The following is a 19320-nucleotide window of genomic DNA, read 5'->3' on the forward strand; positions in this document are numbered from 1 at the left end:
TATGTCTACATTATTGCTGTGCTCGTGGACAATAACATCAGCCATTTTGGGGTGTGATTGTGGTTGCTCACTCAAGGATCTCTGCCCCCCAGAACTGTAAGACCATCCACCCAATCAGGCTCAAAGTCCGGAAGAGGCCAGAGAAACCTCCAGGTGATGATAATTTCTGTGGAAAGGGAAGATGAAACAAATGAACTGTGTATAGCATAATAGATAAAGTCAAATAAGGCGCTTGGCGAGCTGGCAGTTGTCACGTGACTCCCAAACAGCGTTACTACTTGTAACGGCAATTTAGAGTTAGTTAATGCTAAAGTAATTCTTATATTTATGAGGTTAAGAAACTTATACCTTCAAACAACACTGTTGTAAAACTTGCTTGAAAAAACCCAGTGTCTAACCTGAATAAAAGTAGTATTTTTCGAGGACAAATTCGGCACAGTAGGTATTTTTTGTAATCCAGTTTTCTGTCCGAAATGGCAGGGACGTTACAGCAGTGACCTCTAGCGGCGACTTGAAGACAATGGTTCACCTGACCTCTGGCTCTCCAGAGTGTAGGTGTCAGTAATGAGCACTTCTGCGATAGAGCTGAACGCACTTCAGATCTCTCGCAGAAGAAGAGGCTCGTACGTAATGCGTACACGGAAAAGAACAAGGTCTGACGTTGTCAAATCTGTCAACGCGGATGTTGTTGTTAGCTGAACGCTGTGGCATAACAATTTCAGCGCTTTCTTACATTTCCTGTGCGAGCACCATGAGGTGTGTTTTCCTGACACTTGTTATACTTGTGTGTTGCTCCTTGGTCAGAGGTGAGTAGTGTTTCACGTCGTGTAGCTTTTTAATAATCGTCGTAATTACGCTTTTATTTTCGTAGTTACAATTGATGGACTCTTTCTTTAATCCCTGCTGGGTAGTTAACACTACCTAGCCGTTACATGTTTTTCGGCTGAAAATGAACCACAAACTCCAATATCGTTAGGTTGTGTTTGTTTTTGCTTGAATCGAATATAATACATTTATAATAATGTAAAATTAATGACGCACACGCGTCCCACACGGTACAAGACATACAACTTCATCAAATCATAGTAGTTGATATAATTTAGTGGTCTGCTAATCAACGACATCAGTGACCATCTTCCAGTGTTTACAATTTAAAACTAAAACTATTTTAAAAAAAAATGATGGAGGAAAAAATGACTTCCAAAGGACAGCTTCAAAGCTTCTAAGAAAAATCTGCAATAACAAAGATGGGAGAGTGTGTACATTAGAAATGAGGTGGATGAAGCATATGAACACTTTCTAAATACTGATATGAAGCTCTACAGTATAAGAACAGTCCTTTGAGAGAAATGTCCAATACGCAGAAGAATAATAATAATCAGCCAGGGATGACAAAAGGACTAATATAACACGTTATATAGGATATTTATCATTCAACAAACTAAAGAAGCAGACAAAACATATAAGACATATAAAAATAAGTTAACAAAAATCTTGAGAGTTTGTAAGAAAGATTACAGTCAATTAATAGACAAGAATGAAAGCAACATTAGAGCAACTTGGGACATTCTAAACAGTATCAGGAATAGTACCAAGAAAGCAGATTACCCTCATTATTTCACGGTTTGAAACGCCAATAATGATTATATGAATTAGGTAGTTGAAAAGTTGAATAACTAGTTTGTAGATATTGGACCAAAACTGGAAGAAAAGATTCCAAAATGCTGGTCAGTGGAAGAATGGAATGAAACTATAAACAGGAATCCTAATTGCATGTTCACTGATGTGACAAAAAAGGAAATCATTTGATATTGTCAATAAATGTAAAGCAAAAACATCAACTAATTGTAATGGAATCTAAATGGAAACCATAAAAATGGTCGTCAATGAGATCACAGATCCGTTGACGTACATCAGTAACTTATTATTCCAGACTGGTAAATTCCCAAATAAAATGGAAACAGCGAAAGTAGTTCCAATTTATAAACTACCGACCAGTTTCTTGACAACCACAATTTTCCAAAATTATCGAAAAGCTATTATTCAACAACAGGTTGAACAAACTAATCAATAAGAGTGAATTACTCGCAGACAGCCAATGCAGATACAGAGCTAACATTTCAACCTCCATGGCACTGATAGAAATTACTGAGGGAATTACCAACGCTATAGATAGCAGAAAGTGTTCAGCTGCAGTATTTATGGATTTGAAAGATACAATTAATCGCAACATCCTAATTACAAAATTAGAAAGGTATGGAATCAGAGGGTCAGCTTTGAATTGGGTCAAAAGCTACGTAGCAAACAGGAAACAATATGTGAAGCTAATACACATCTGAAAGTTTAAACATAACATGTGGAGTACCCCAGGGGTCAATACTGGGACCAAAACTGTTGCTAATATATTAATGACATCTGTAAAGTGACGACCGACCGAAAGCTAGTATTTGCTGACGATGTTACTGCTTCTTGTTCCGGGGAAAGCACACAAGAGCTAATTAAAAAGAGCTAACTAAAAAGATGGTTTGATAAGAATATATTCTTTTAACTTTAAAAAAGTTAACTTTTAACTTTTTTTAAAGGACGTTTTTACATAACTAGCCACTACAAGTGAATGGATACCTTTCCTTATGGATATAGGCATCTTTCCACTGACTTAGTTTATCCATAATCGGAATAATAAAGAGGAAAGTTGCATCTCTCCATAGTTTGAGATGTGGCATTGTGCCGCGGGGGAGCAAGAGCGATAAGGAAGGGAGCTTCGTGTTAGCTGACTGATGTCATGACATCTACAAAGTGACATTTCATGCGATCGACCCAAACTTTTTTCACGATCGACCGGTAACTCGCGATGGACACAATGGGCACCCGTCTAGATTCACCACACACAGTGAAATATGTCGTTAATTCGTTTATTAATAATTTTGATGATTGTGGCTGACAGCCAAAAAAATCTAAATAATAACTCAAAAATTAAAATTAAAAATCAAAAATATTGTACACTACTGGTTCACGCTCTAATCAGCAAGTGAACCATATTCAAATATATTGAAATGTACCTGTGTTTTTATTAGAATTTCAGCGGCTAAAAACTTGCCATTTTGAGACGTCTGAAGTGGAAAAATGCCGTCTTGTATTTGGGTGAATATGGTAATGTGTGAACAGTAAAACGGGATGACTTCAAAGCAACTTTAGCGGATACTAGCAAAATGCTCTCTTCAAAGATAAGACATCACAGACACATCATTGCACGTGAGAGTGACATCAACAAACCCTTTTAAAAGATGCATTATCTAATTGATTTAAAATATACGGCAGCTATCAAACCAGTTGACTGTGCTTCAACCATTTTATAATGAACCTAAGTTACCTGTTTTATTATTCTTATATTTATATTATGTGTGTATTTTATGAAACATGTTTAGCAACACGAAACAGGAACTGAGGAACTAAACACACTGAGCTAATGCGATAAGACACTCGAGGCAAACAAGACTATATCGATGGAAATGTGGTGCTTATATAGTGCTTTTTACACCATATAATTGAATGAAATAGTACCTGATTTAAATAAGCAATGCAAACTGATAAAAAGCAATGACAGGCTATTAATAACTAGCATTAAAATAACAGAATAATGGTGTGGGGAATGATCTAAAAATGTTTCCCTAAAAAATACTACTGTTCAATTCAAAGTATTTTTGAGTTACTGACACTTTAAATTTCTTCTTAAATTGGGCGCTCTTTCATATTTTGTTCTATTGTTATTAGCTGAGGATTTGAGTATAGCTAAAAGTTTGTTCTTAAAAAAAAGATTACCTTTGACTTTTTCTATATTTCAAAAAGAGAACGGCCTACTTTATTTTAGAAGCTATTCTTAGATAGGATTTTTTTAATGTGCGCCTTGCATGAAGCTTTAAAATTTAAAAAAACATCTTCATGTTAAATATTTTAATAAAAGAACTTGACACGCATATTTGGCTTTGATTTTGTCTAAACTCCCTTTGCTTAAAATATATCGAGCTATATATCATATATCTATATTCAACCTAAATATATCGGGATATGAGTTTTGGTCCATAATCGGCCAGCCCTACTCCAGTCTCTCTGGCGGCAGCCAGCTAGTTAGCTAGTTGGCTAGCACATTGTTAGAGTGATGATGTGCTTTGTAAATGAAGTACAATTGAAATGTCGGCAGGCACATAAAACACAAATATCTCACCTCTACTTTCTTTTGTCAAAGTATCTTTAATAGTGCTGGAAGTTGGAAACGCCTGTGCTATCATAAACATGGACACTCAATTTATACTCTTTTATATTAAGCAGGACAGATTTCTATAACAAAAATATTTAAATGGTTATTTTATTTTGTATAGTATTACTCTAAAACATCAAATTAAATTCAGGTTTGTGTCAAATAGTACAACATTAAAGACAAAAAAAAAAAAAAAAACAGTCGCGATGGTTGGCCCTGCCAAGAAACCAGTTAATTGGCCAATTTTATTTTATTACTGTTGAATATTTTTTGTTGCTGACTAACGTGTACTCAACATTTCAGCCCAGTAACAAGCAAATGAACTAGTTTGCCAACCTACATTAACTCCTAAAGAGGAAGGAAGGAGACAAACACCAAAGAAGGAAAGAGGGCGGTATTAGAGTTGTAATGTATATGATGCCACCAATGCGGTCTTCCAGAAGCTATGGCCAGAAACAGGGTGGATAGAGAAGACAGTTGTCATTTATTGTTTGAGTATGTATCAGTAATAGAGTGATAATGAGAGGAAATATCAATATTTACTTTGCAAGTCTGTTTCGGTGTGCACCCTTAACTTTTCTGCTTGCTCCTAAAATTTTAATTTAGGGTACGCTGTGCTCCAAGTAAAAAAAACTTAGCCTGGAGTCCTGCATTATGGGACTCGCAAGTGCTCACAGACCAAGCTACTGCTGAAAGCGCTGTGGTTTTGCAAGGCAAAAACATTAAAACATGATCCATTTTGCAGGTGCTCCAGCACAACCTCCTGATGTAGACGGAAAAGATTCAGTTCAATCAAACACTCAAATTGGCAACGCTGACCAGCTTAAGGAAGTCTCTCTTACACTTGCAGAAAAGGTTCGGACAGACTCAGACCAGAGTAACTCTAAGATAGCGCTTCATCCACAGGTGCAGAACATAACAGATGAGAAGGTGAATACAAATAAAGTAATTGCAAACCCCAAGAAACAGGGGCCTGAAGAAGGTAAAGAAGATGTGAAAGTTGTGGAGAAGGAAGAAGTTCACAATGAAAAGATTTCGGAGGGTACAGAGGACAAAGGACAAGTCACTACAGATGGTGGAGAAAAGGTGACATCAGGAGCTGAGCAGGCCAAGGTGGAAAAACCAGAAGGCGATCTGAACAAAGATGCTCAGGGGAAAGCAGATACTACAAAGAACGCAAAATCTGACAAAACCACCAAGGAGGTGACCACACTAGAAGACAACCCTTCCAAGGATGCAACATCCAAAAAAGAATCTGACAGTAAGGCAAAATCAGAAGATAAAGGCAAGAATGGAGAAATAGGAGGGAACCGTCACAATGAGCCGCCTGCTGTAAATGACGAGGCAGAAAGCAGTCATTTCTTTGCATACCTGGTCTTTACAGCAGTGCTGGTTGCAGTGGTTTACATCGCTTACCACAACAAGCGCAAGGTATGTACGTGGCCTATGAAAAGTCTTGTTCTCATTCATATTTTTACCCCATTGCTTCACTTAACAGCTGCAAAGGTCGCACCAACATCATTTGATAAACATTTTCTTATAGCAGTAAAGGTGAATTTGGATACTGGCTTCGAAACAGTAACTATGAGGAGGACAGTAGTATGCAGAATCACATTGTACATCTTGCCGGCTTCATTTCCAGTACTGACAGAAAATATAAACAATGTTATTCGCTCATGAACATGGGGTACCCACTAGGGGTGGGGATCTCTGGCCACCTCACAATGCGACGATAAAACGATTAACGATGCATCTTTTTTTGTGATCAATGGTATGTCTGTTTTTTCATAATTTTTTTCTATATATCATTTCTTTTTACTCATCGGTGTGTACTACTAAAACCAAGCATACAGTATTTGTAATGATCCACGATTAAAATTAACATGAAACTGATTAATTTACTTACATTATCTTTTAATAATTGCAAGGTTACATCTACCAACATATTTCCCGTTGCACAGAACCAGCAGGACAAGTAAAGCGCACCAGTAGCAGCATGTATAAAATTAACAAACTTGAGCATATTCTGAGGAACCAACATAAATAAATCTGCCATTATTCACAAATAAATAATAGACTTCTGAATTAAAACTAAAATCCTGAGCATAGAATCTCTGGCAAAATAATATTTTTGCTGTATAGCAAAGTCAAAAACAGCTTTCATACAAAATACAGATTTCTGTACCAGCGGCTTTCATACAAGAATAATGCTTGCAGACATCAGTATATTTTGAATAACCAAAAAAACTAGGCTGCCCTTATTCATTCGTTGCGATGGGATGCTGTATCTGGGTTCCAAAGTGTGCAACAAATCACGAAAGCCATGCTTCTCAAAAATGTTATACGGCCACAAAGACTTTGCAATAAAAGTTGCAATTGACTTGTGATTTGCTTCGCCTTTTCCGAGTTGGGTGGAAAATGATCACCTGCTCAATGGTTCTCTGGTTGGCAGCAACTCCAGCTGGCTGTTTTTCCTCCTGTTTCGGGTGGAAATGTTCTATGTGGTTTCTCATATTTGTGTGGAAGAATTGACTTAAAAAAAAATACACAAAAAACAACAAAGGTAATCCCTCATTTGTCGTGGTTAATTGGTTCCAGACCTGACTGTGATAAGTGAATTTCAGTGACGTAGGATTCCTTATTTATAAATAGAATATTTTTCTCCTTAAAGCATGGAAAACATGTTCATGACCTTCTAAATACTTGACATAATTAGCACCCTCTACACACGTACTAATACCCCTAGTCAACTTTACACTCGTATTATTGTATGTACTTTATTTATCCCACAGCGGGGAAATTTACTAATTGACTAATTTACTAAATGACTATTACTCAAAATAGTAGACACAGTAACAATAATGACAGTAAATACAGCTCCACACGACGACTAAATGGTGGCATTTTGCCACTAAAATTTGACACATGGCGAGTGATAGGTTACGCATGTGCGACCAGATAAAAGTACGCGTCCTGTATGAGTTGACAAGGGACACACTTTGTCCCTCATTGTGGTGCGAATGACAAATAGTCTGTAAAATGTGGAGTCAAATGACGACAGCTTGTCACAGGCTAAGCCTATCAATGCCAGCGTGTGTGGTCGCTCACCTTTCAACCTCATGCCACTCGGCTTTTCTGGCGTCTTTGAATCCACACTTTGCCTGGCTTTCACTCTGCCTCTCTGGCAGCAGTTAGCTAGCTAGCTAGCTTTCCACATAGCCTCTGGTCCACGGACTCCAAATGTGACTTTTTTACCACAGTGACATTTTGTCTTTAAAGGGTGCAAATGGCTATCACGTTCATGGGGAATGTGCTAACTTACTTTGTTAAAGTTTCACTTAAAGGGATAGTTTGGATTTTTTGACAAAAGGTTGTATGACATCCCCATAAGCAGTCCAGCAACAGGGACTTACCCCCCACTTTGTTTCCTAAGTCCAGTTGTGGTTGTATTTTGGTGATGAAGAAAGTAGTTCCGCTACTGAGCTAGTTTGCCAACTGACATTAACTCCAAAAGAAGAAGAAAGGTGACGAACATCAAAGAAGGTGGGCCAATGTGTGTGTGAGTGAGGGATGAATGGCCACTTTGATTGGCTTCTGTGTGAAAAGAGGGCGGCATTTGAGTTATAATGTATACAACGCCACCAAAGAGGCCTTCCAGGAGCAAGGGAGAGAAACAGGGTGGTTAGAGAATACTGTTGCCATTTATTGTTCAAGTATTTATCAGTAAAAAATAAGTGGAAATGTGAACATTTACTTTGCAAGTTGATTTTGGTGTGAGCCACAAAATTTTGTGCTTGCGCTCCTAAAATTTTTATTTTGGGGTCCACTGTGCTCCTACTAAAAAAGGTTAGTCTGGAGCCTTGAAATAAACCATATGAGACATAAATAAGACTCTTACTTGCGTGTGTTGCTATAAAAAAAGTTTTCCTAGGGGAGACGAGTGGTGGGCGGACAGAGACAAGGGGCTTCAGAGTTGAGTTTTAGCTTGGCATAGGTTACAGCCTCAACTGTAGCCCATGTTTTTATGAGGGGGGGTTGTGCCTGTTGTGATATAATTCAAACCAAACACAAAATAGCATGATTTATGAATATATTTTTGAAAAAACATGAGGGTGAAGCCATGAAATTCGAACCGTGAAGTGGCGAGAGACTACTAATAGTAGTCACTGTTGAGTTATCACCGTCTTGAGTCACATTTGATCCAATGCTGATATGTTTTCCTTTATCCAGATAATTGCCTTTGTTTTGGAAGGAAAGCGATCAAGATCTGCTCGTCGTCCAAAATCCACAGAATACCAAAAATTGGAGCAGCATGTAAGTTATTCTTTCCTTTTTTGTGGTTTGAGTTAAATTAATGAACGTTGTTTTTTTTTCCAGTTTTGGTTTGGGTTAAATGAAAGTTGTTTTTTTTTCTTTTCAGTTGTAATCAGATGCGGTCCTCTTGAGACACTGACTACACTGTGGGGTGGCATCAGATGAAGATGAGAGGATGTGATCATTTGAATTGGCATACATTTTGGCCTGTGTGGACATTGTTCTGTTTCGTAGATGGATGCTTATTGCATGCGTATGCAGATGATACTGTTGCCTTATTGACAGAATGACTACAACACAGCAAAAGAAGAATGTGCACGCTTTTTGCACATTTGTCTTTATTCCACTTTTTAGTAATATAACTGCAAAGACTCAGGACTTTAGCCATTTTTTCATGTTAATTGTCTTGTGTGTTGTTTGTACAGCTATGATTGCACTGTTAGCCAAAATAAGCCATTATGACTCCCTGTAAAACAATCTCTGTGTACAAATTCTAAGATCATATACAGTAAATAATCTTTAAAGCTGCCTACATGTACAGAAAAGTGCATGTGTTTGCAGTTATAACATTTTTTTGCAAGTTTTTTGGATGCTGGGACATGATTGGGTTCGGTCATATTCTGAGAAGTGAATTGGAAGGTTTCATATTAAACAGTGCATGGCACAAAAACTGTAAACGGCTAGCCTGCAAACTCGCATACTAATGATTGGCACTGTTCTGTTGAATCAAACATCTGAAGACTTGACGAATTTGGATGTCTTAAAGTTAATGTGTGTTCTTGAAATATATGTAAGGACAACAAATATTAACACTGACATTAACACTGACATTGAAAAAAGGAACAAGGCCAGTTTGAAATATTCACAGTTCCTGTATTGGATACAGTTAAACCACTCCCAGGTGTCTGCCACACCTGTAAATGCTAGTTGTACCGACTTGATACATTGTGACATTTGTCAGTGTTGTGCACCATTGCTTTGTAAAGGTATGCATTATCTGTAAACTGTCACACTGTTTACTCCAGGGGTGTTCAAATGTTTTCCTCCGAGGGCCACATAGTAAAAATCAAAGGATGCAGGGAGCCACTTTGAATTTGTATGTAGGTTTTTTAATTTTGTAAAAAGTCAAAAATAAAATTAAGTATATTTAAAGACAAAGCTTTGTTTTGTTATTAGTGTTAAGTATCAGCATTTAAGCTTTTTACATTTTGCTTTATTTTTCTCATTTTGGGGGGTAAATTTCTTCAATGTGACGTGGGCCAATAAAAAACAAGCTGCGGGCTACAAATGGCCCCGGGGCCACAGTTTGGACACCCCTGGTTTACTCTTGAGATTACCTGAAATTAGGCCTGTCACAATAACAAGTTTTGCTGGACGATAATTGTCCTACAAATTATTGACCATACAGTAAACGGTATTATTGTCAACATTATTTATATGACAAAATATGGCATAATACTGCAAGTACACTGTATCAAAAGCAATAAACTTTAATTTCTCAAGAGTATTTAACATTGTAATTGGAATGTCAAGAGCCTAATGCAAATAAAATAAATTAAACATGATAAAAAAGACCAAAAAAAAACCCCAATGGAAATGAAATGGACTCTGTTTTAGTAAAAACTGCACTTAAATAAAATTGCACTTAAAGAAATGTCACAATCACTTTTGAATCTGTGTCACTTTTGTTCCTGTCCGAAAATTGACAAAAACCCCCCAGAAATAACCCGCTATAGTTAATTCTGCTATAGAACCAACGCAAGGTTGTGACAGTTGCACGGCGTGAACCCTCTTGTTGTCCAGTCTGTTTCGTAGAGAGGAGGAAAACACACACATGCACATGCCAGTATATCGAGGCCGGCAAAATTATTGAGTTAATTTGATTTATCGTGTGGTTAACTGATTTATTATCGTGACAGGCCTGCCTGAAATCTTTGTGGTAGACACCTCATACTTTTAGACTTTTACCACTTTGTTGCTTTTTTTTTAAAAAGATGGACAAATGCATAAATGCTGAGAGTCCAATGGAATAGACTTTTAGATGTGACACTATATGTGCCAAATTGAAAATGACAGTTTTTTGTTTGTATTCAATGAGTTACTGTATTGGATTGAAAATATCTATTTCCAGCTGGTAAGGGTAATATTTTTTCCCACATTTTATTTGGAAATCTGCAAAGCCATATTTTTATCAACCTGGCTACAATTCTTAGAACATCCTGCTGTTGGTGTGTAGTGTAAAATAAATGTTTTATGCTTAATAGTTGTTAATGGACTTTCCATCATCACTTTCATCTGCATCATATACCTCACAAGGGAAAACCTGAGCAAAAAGTAGGTCATGGTTATTTCCGCTGTGTATGTAGCATAGCCTATACAATTTTGAGAAAAAATTGTGCCTGAACAATTGATAATGCTCAGATAAATTAGCAGACATTAGTGCAGTGCATAATAGTTGTAATGGACTTGATCAAAAAGTAGGTCATAGTTATTGGTCATTTCCACTGTGTGTGTAGCACAACCTGCACGATTTTGACAAAAAATACTGCTTTAACAATTGATAATACTCAGATAAATTAGCAGACATCAATGCAGTGCGTGATGTAGTATCGCACTGTTAAAGTGAACACTGTTATATTTGTACAAACAATATCACATCCACGTCATGATTCTCCTGCATGGTTCCCACACACCTGCGTAACAGCAGGCTGTCAGAATGGCATCATATTTCTGGCTTCCTCTTCATAAATGTCAGGTATCTCTCCCATAGACGAGGACACCATCCGAACAGAAGTGCACCCAAGAAGCTCCTTCTCATACTGTATTAGCTGCTTCCAGAAGCCGTTATTGGGCCTCACCATGGGTCTGCATGTCTTGACCCGCGCGTGAGCCTCCAGTAAAGTCACACTGTGGTGCTTGACTAGGAAGGCCATGCACAGTGTCGCCGAGCGGCTCACCCCGGCGTTGCAGTGCACCAACGTCCGGCCGCCGCATAGCGCTGTCTGATGGATTTTGTCCACCACATCGTCAAAGTGATCTGCGAGGGGTGTGGAAGGAGAGTCAGACAGGGGGATGTGGATGTACTCTACACCATGAGGGGGGCTTCTGCTCTTGGTCTCAGCGACGTTAATGATGCACGTTATCCTGTTCATACTCAGCAGAGAGACGAGACTGGCCGCTTTGCTGTTACTTATATAAAGATGCTCCGTAACACGACAAAGGCCAGAAAGACCTGCAACCGACGGTTGATGCATTACAGCCTCATAAGCAGTAAATTGGTAAACACAAAAACGATGACAGTGATAGAGGAGTAGCTACTTCCGGTTGTAAGGCAGCCGAGAGAGGCCAAACTTGTTTTCCGTGCCATTCCGTCGCCCTCAGCTGGACATTGTGTATATGCATTTTTAAATTTATATCAAACCGGACTCGAAAACGCTCATAGTGGGAAAAATAGCTCCAACATTAAGATGAGCACACAAGATGATCGTTTTACGTCGTTTTATCTCATGTACTACAAAATATAAATATATAATTGAAGGTAAAGGTAAAGGACTTTGTAAATATTTTTAATTGGTGTTCATACAAATGAGTGTTTCTTCCTGCAGGATGATGCCAAGAATAGTGGTGTTTCTTATTTGAGATTGTAGCTGGGGGTGTTAACACCGCAAGCAGTCCTCGGTTGCCCAGGAAACAGATGGTGGCTGAAGGGCGCGCATACAAAAGAGCACAAACCTGTGGCAGCAGCTGGGGAGCGGCTCACTGACTTATTCATGTTGGCGCAGCCCCTCGCAGCCAAATACGTCGCTTGTCTTTGTTTCGGGATTCATGCACATTATCTGGTTTTCCAAAGTGGACTGTGCGTAGCTGTTGACGGCACTCCCACTTATGGTCGCAGCAGCTCTGCAACCATCCACTGCGTAGGAGCGAGCAGTTTTTTACTGCAGTGAAGAACACGAAATTGTCATTTTGGAAGCAGCATGGAGGTAGACTACCGTGTGAGATCTAATGCAATCCTGTCGTTGTGGAACGTATGCAACCTAGTGATGATTGCAGGTAAGAAAACGAGACGCTTGCTGTTTTGCTTGTGGTACCTAAAAAAACCCATTTCGTTTTATATCTTGACATCCTTCCACTGAGAATATGCAGGCTATTAAAATTATTCTAGTGTCGATTTAGCATATTATTGATTTAGCATATTTTATATTCTAACAATGTCGTGCTGCTCCTTCAAATAGATGGACTCTGCATTATTGAATCTATGCACTACTTTAAGTCAATTGGACAGATTCAACTCAAGCATTAGCTGTGGTTTTCTGAAAATGCACCAGAGTAAATAGTTGCATTTTATGCTGCTGTGAAATGTTATGCATGTTTATTTTAGGGATCAGAAGTGCTGGGCCCGACTGAATTTATCAACAAGGACCATAGAGCTGATACCAATTGCTGGGAGTATCTGAATCGGAACCAGCACCTGTACAGGTTATGTTCACAAGACAACATCCAATTTTAGTTGCTATCAGTTAGATAAATAATACATTTTTACGATAGTGGGTTATACAGTGTGTGCAATATATTAGTCTATCACTTGTACAGCTTTTCTTGTATGTTCCTCCTAGATATTGACAGACACCAAGATCTCATTTTGGACTTCATTGTACTCCTGTGCTGATGACATGGCTTGAATGGCCTCCTCTGTACTGCTTCATAGACGGTAAGGAATGCCTTAATGGATTTAAACCATGATGACTTTTATTACCCTCACATTACTCATAATATCTTTGTATTTGTCATTGTGGGAACAGGACAGATAGATATGCATCCTATGAAAGTGCATCATCTAAGGTCACACAAGATTCCACGAGAGAAAGAATCTGTTCCTTGGTCAAATTCGCTATCATAGAACCTTTATTTAACATTCAGGCCATTTTTAAAGTAATATCTGTAGAGGTTCTACTGCCTTTCATGCGCTCGGCACTGGTTAAATTCTCGGCCAGTTCCCCAACACCCAGTCGTTGGAGCTCTCCAGTGATAGTCCCAAGACAGCATAAATGGTGGCAGTGGCTCAGGGGTAAAGTCGTCCAGAAACCGATTACCGCGAATTGGCCGCCACGTTTCTGTCAGTATGCCCCAGAGCAGCTGTGGCTACAGATGTACAGTAGCCACCACCGGTTTGTGACTAGATGTGAATAAATAATGTTAAGTGGTTTTACTGTGAAGCACTTTGAGTATCTTAAACAGGCACTATAAATCCAAGCCATTATAATTATTACTATTATAAAAACCAAGCTGAAAGAAGCTGAAAAGCCAACTGCTACATTATACATATATATACACTCCTGATCAAAATCTTAAGACCAGTTGAAGAATTGCTAGAATTTGCATTTTGCATATTTGGATCTTAATGAGGTTTTAAGTAGAGCTACAATATGCAAAAACAAGAAGGGGGAGTGAGACAAAAAACATTTTGAAAAAGTAATTTATTGAAAACAACAATTAAACTCAAATAGGCTGTTTATCAGCTGATCAAAAGTTTAAGACCATCGTTCAAAAAATAACAAAAACAACTCTCCAAACCAGAACAAAAAATGTTCTCAGTAGGACTCAGTAATGAGTAGCTCAACCATTCTTGTTAATCACTTAAAAAATTGGTTTGGGCATGCTTGATGCGAGTGTTTCCAGGAGGCTAGTGGGAACTTTGCTCCAAGTGGTGAAGATGGCTTCACGAAGGGCATCAACTGTCTGGAACTGATGGCCATTTTTATAAACTTCCCTTGCCATCCATCCCCAAATGTTCTCTATAGGATTTAAATGAGGGGAACATGCAGGATGGTCCAAAAGAGTGATGTTATTCTCCCTGAAGAAGTCCATCGTCAAGCAAGCATTGTGAACTGCACCGTTGTCCTGTTGAAAAACACAGCTGTTACCACACAGACGAGGGCCCTCAGTCATGAGGGATGCCCGCTGCAAAATCTGCACCTAAGCATCCGGCGTTTGACGACTCTGCACCACTGAATGAAAAAACACCCCAGATAATGATGGAACCCCCCCCCCCCACTGTGCTGGGCAGAAAACATCTCAGGTGGGATCTCCTTGTCATGCTAGTAACATTGGAAGCCATCTGGACATCAAGGTTACATTTTTTCTCATCAGAGAATAAAACTTTTTTCCACCTTTCAATGTCCCATGTTTGATGCTCCCTGGCAAAGTCTAAACAGGCAGTTTTGTGGCGCTGAAGGAGACTAGGTCTTTGAATTCGTTTTTTTGTTTTTTTAAACCCTTTTCCCGCAGATGCCGTCTGATGGTTATTGCTCTGCAGTCGGCACCAGTAAGGGCCTTCATGTGGGTTGAAGACCACCCTGTGTCTTGATGGACAGCCAATTGGATCCTCCGGCTCAGCGCAGGTGTGATTTTTTTGGGTCTATCACTTGACTTTTTTGTTCCATAATGCTCAGGATCTTTCAAAAAATGTAGAATGACTGTCTTACTGCGCCCAACCTCAGCAGCAATGGCACGCTGCGAGAGGCCTTGCTAATGCTGCTCAACAATCCAACCACGTTGAAAAAGTGAAGGCATCTTAGCTTTAGCCATCAGGAGGGCATGACAGTGTGAATGCCTGACAGAAAATGAGCAGATTTTGGCTTTTATAGCCTGTGGGCTTAAACTTTTGATCAGCTGATAAACAGCCTATTTCACTTTTTCAAAATGCTTTTTGTCTCACTCCCCCTTCTTGCTTTTGCATATTGTAGCTCTACTTAAAACCTCATTAAGATCCAAATGTGCAAAATGTAAATTCTAGCAATTTTTCAACTGGTTTTAAGATTTTGATCAGGAGTGTATGTATATATATATATATATAGTACTGTATTTATTTATTTATCTATATATACACTAGTGTATATATAAATACATAATATATATACAGTGGTGTGAAAAAGTGTTCCTGATTTCTTATCTTTTTGCATGTTTGTGACACAAAATGCAGTTTTTAAGTGAAACTTTTTATTGTTAAGGGAGAAAAAAAATCCAAACCTACATGGCCCTGTGTGAAAAAGTGATTGCGCCCTAAACCTAATAACTGGTTGGGCCACCGTTAGCAGCAACAACTGCAATCAAGCGTTAGCGCTAACTTGCAATGAGTCTCTTACAGCGCTGTGGAGGAATTTTGACCCACTCATCTTTGCAGAATTTTTGTAATTCAGACACATTGAAGGGTTTTTGAGTGTGAACCGCCTTTTTAAGGTCATGCCACAGCACCTCGGTAGGATTCATGTCAGGACTTTGCCTAGGCCACTCCAAAGTCTTCATTTTGTGTTTCTTCAGCCATTCAGAGGTGGACTTGCTGGTGTGTTTTGGATCATTGTCTTCCTGCAAAACCCAAGTTGGTTTCAGCTTGAGGTCATGAACAGATGGCCGGACATTCTTCTTCAGGATTTTTTGGTAGACAGCAGAATTCATGGTTCCATTTATCACAGCAAGTCTTCCAGGTCCTGAAGCAGCAAAACAGCCCCAGACCATCACACTACCACCACCATATTTTATTGTTGGTGTGATGTTCTTTTCCTGAAATGCGGCGTTACTTTTACGCCAGATGTAATGCGACACACACCTTCCAAAAAGTTCAACTTTTGTCTTGTCAGACCACAGAGAATTTTCCCAAATATCATGGGGATCATCAAGATGTTTTCTGGCAAAATAGAGACGACCCTTAATGTTCTCGTTGTTCAGCAGTTATTTTCGTCTTGGAACTCTGCCATACCGGCCGTTTTTGCCCAGTGTCTTTCTTATGGTGGAGTCATGAACACTGATCTTAACTGAGGCAAGTTAAGTCTGCAGTTCTTTGGATGTTGTTGTGGGCTCTTTTTCACACAGGGCCATGTAGGTTTGGATTTTTTCTCCCTTAACAATAAAACGTTTCATTTAAAAACTGCATTTTGTGTTCAGTTTTGTTGTCATTGACTAATATTTAAATTTGTTTGATGAAATGAAACATTTAAGTGTGACAAACATACAAAAAAATAAGAAATCTGAAAGAGCGCAAACACTTTTCCACACCACTGTATGTGCAACTTTTGCTAGTTAAAAGGGCGTTTGACTGTAAAAACTCTTGGATTTTCTCCTGCAGGAGGTGCCATATCTGTTGACCCGTACCCTCAGAGGATGGATCATCTTCTCATGAGTTTGTGTTTCAGCGAAATATGCATTTGAGTGTCCAGATTTCTACCTGTGTATAAGTACAATTTTTTACAGGAATGGGCAGCACAGGTGGAGTCCGATGACAATAATCTGTCTTCTCTTTCAATCATCTACTGTGTATTTGCACAGATTTGATGAATCCAAAACTAGCTTGACCAATTCACCACTTTTTGCCTCATGAAACTGACACTGAAGCTGCAAAAAAATACTTTTCTGCTGTGTGCACCTGTTGCCTTGGTTATTTTCTCTCTTCTCCCTGTGAAGAAAACTTCTATTATTTGTTTCACCCCTTTGGTTGAACCATTTGATGCACTTCACACTCTCAAACTGTCAGTAATTTACAATCATAAATGTTGATCATACTGATCTCCTTATGTCCCATATAGATTACACTGTACAGTGTGTGCTTATTAGCGCAGTGTGTGTCTGTGTGAGGACATGTAGTGTATGCATGAGCCACAAGTCAGCGTCTTTGCGTGTCCATGTGCATGTGCATTCTGATACAACGTACGGGTTCCTTTAGCCGCCGAATGCACCAGACACTGGAGAAGATATTTACAAATCATGATTCGGCATTTGTTTTGGCTTAGCAACTATGAACAACCACTCCGAATAAGCCGAAAGTAACTATAATAGAAGGATCCTTGTGAACAATCACAAGAGTGGCTCATAAACCTCCTGGTAATGCTTTACCAGTATTATCTGATTCATGAACAAAATCCAGCAAATGCTAATAATTGTGCAAATAGATTTGTACCCAGGTCTGGATTATACTAACATTATTTCTCTGTCAACACTAATTTCTGCTAACATTGGTGATTACTAACCTCTCTGAATGCTGATGGCTGTCTAACTCACTGACTAACCCCTCTGCTTTATGGCCGCAGTTGCACATACTGTACTGTATATACGCTCCTCTCTGGTGATCCTGCAACCCCTCTTGTAAAAAACAACTATTCATTACAGACAGACACCAAAGATAAACACTAACATGAGTTATCAAGAAGGGTTTCAAGATTTGAGGAGGAAAACGGAATGAGCCAGAAGCGGGAAAGTGGCATATCAAGCTGGCTTGACCACATAAATCCTCAAAGATTTTCTTGCAGTTGAAAAGTACATCACAGCTCTGTCACTCTGGGGGCTAAATTTACAGAAGCAGATATGTGTATCGCTTTGTGTGGACAGTGTGGTCAAGCTTTGCAGGTGAGTGCCTGAATTGTTGTCACCAAGGGCAACAACTCTCTGTGGCTCTGATACTAACAGTAGTGAGGCTGCCAAATACTAACATTTCTACTCTGCTATGCAAAACTCTTCATATTTCTTCACGTTTTGCAACCAAAGTATTCTTCGTCCTTGTTGATCATCTGACTAAAGCATGACCTGTGTTAACGTGCACTTCTTGAAATCCTAATGAGGACTAATCATTGATGCAATGACCAACCACTAACATTCCTAGAAATATTACCGATACTAACCAAAAAAGCTTTGAATAACTAACAAACTAACATACTAATTAACTAACAAATAAACTAACATCACTAACTAAATCTTGAAATCGTTAGCATCCACATTTAGAAGAGTTACATCACGTATTGAGTGTGCTAACAAGGTTGAATTGAATGTGTGTGCAGGGGAGTGTGTGGATCTGTGCACATATGGAGGCCACTTCCATGCTGTCTGTCGCCCTGATTTTGAGTGTTCTAATGAAAAGCTTAAATATGATGCATAATCTTGTCACCACTGCCAACAATAACTCATTTTTTCTAGCTGAGAATCAAAAAAGGTTCCGTCTTAAATTTGAATAAACCATGGGACGGTCTGCAGCATTTTCCTAGCACAAGTCATCCCTTTATGATCTTGCCACACGATGTCACACTTAGTGAATCCAGGAGCAAATCAGAGTTCCTTCCAAACATGATGCCACAAGTTATTTGCATCTTTCAGATCAAAACTCTCAATCGGGATGACCCCAATAAAGTATTTACATTAAAAAGTGAACAATTTTGTACACTGTTCTTCCACCAAGAAAATGTTCTCTGACTTATGCTTGTGTGTTTTTGTACCGATCAGGGATGGTATTCATATGTATTTAATATATTCTTGTCCTTTGTAATAAACACTTTTACCATGTTTTCTTTGGCTGGTCCATGACGTGCTTTCATGCTTTACACAACAGACTGTAAACTTTGTTTGCCTACAACAGGGGTGCCCATTACATCAATCGCAAGAGTGTCGATGCAAAGGTAGTGTGGGTCGTTCGCATAAACGTCACTTTGTCATATGACGTCAGCTGACATTAGGCTCCCCTCCTGATTCGTTGATGCTCCGCCGCAGCTAACACGAAGTGAACACGCCTCTCAAGTAACACACAGAGATGCAACTTTCATCTTTATTATTGTCATTGCGTATAAACTAACATGGCGGTAAGATGCCTATATCTATAACAAAAGTTGTCTGTTCATTTGTAGCCACGAGTTATGTGTAAAAAAAAAAAAGTTAATTGTTTGATGGGGTTGCCTGTGTCCTAAACTTCAGTTTGGGAATGCGTGTTTTCTACA

General features: G+C 38.9%; 2 protein-coding genes and 1 long non-coding RNA gene across 3 annotated transcripts; 2 read left to right on the plus strand and 1 right to left on the minus strand.

Moving 5' to 3' along the window:
• The first annotated feature begins 635 nt into the window (after positions 1-635).
• tgoln2 (trans-golgi network protein 2) lies at positions 636-10764 on the plus strand. The gene is made up of 4 exons (XM_054773995.1): positions 636-806; positions 5001-5686; positions 8486-8569; positions 8676-10764. Exons 1-4 carry the CDS (start codon positions 683-685, stop codon positions 8679-8681), a joined length of 900 nt encoding a protein of 299 aa, XP_054629970.1. The 5' UTR covers positions 636-682; the 3' UTR covers positions 8682-10764.
• zgc:153044 (uncharacterized protein LOC751678 homolog) lies at positions 8902-11904 on the minus strand. Its single transcript, XM_054773996.1, has one exon. It carries the CDS (start codon positions 11821-11823, stop codon positions 11281-11283), a length of 543 nt encoding a protein of 180 aa, XP_054629971.1. The 5' UTR covers positions 11824-11904; the 3' UTR covers positions 8902-11280.
• A 304-nt stretch (positions 11905-12208) lies between these two features.
• Positions 12209-18894, plus strand: LOC129180016 (uncharacterized). The gene is made up of 3 exons (XR_008570080.1): positions 12209-12622; positions 12951-13280; positions 16692-18894. It is a non-coding gene; the product is annotated as an uncharacterized LOC129180016 (long non-coding RNA).
• Positions 18895-19320: the final 426 nt, after the last annotated feature.

The sequence above is a fragment of the Dunckerocampus dactyliophorus genome, chromosome 4, assembly GCF_027744805.1.
Source record: "Dunckerocampus dactyliophorus isolate RoL2022-P2 chromosome 4, RoL_Ddac_1.1, whole genome shotgun sequence".
In the NCBI taxonomy this organism is placed as follows: domain Eukaryota; kingdom Metazoa; phylum Chordata; class Actinopteri; order Syngnathiformes; family Syngnathidae; genus Dunckerocampus; species Dunckerocampus dactyliophorus.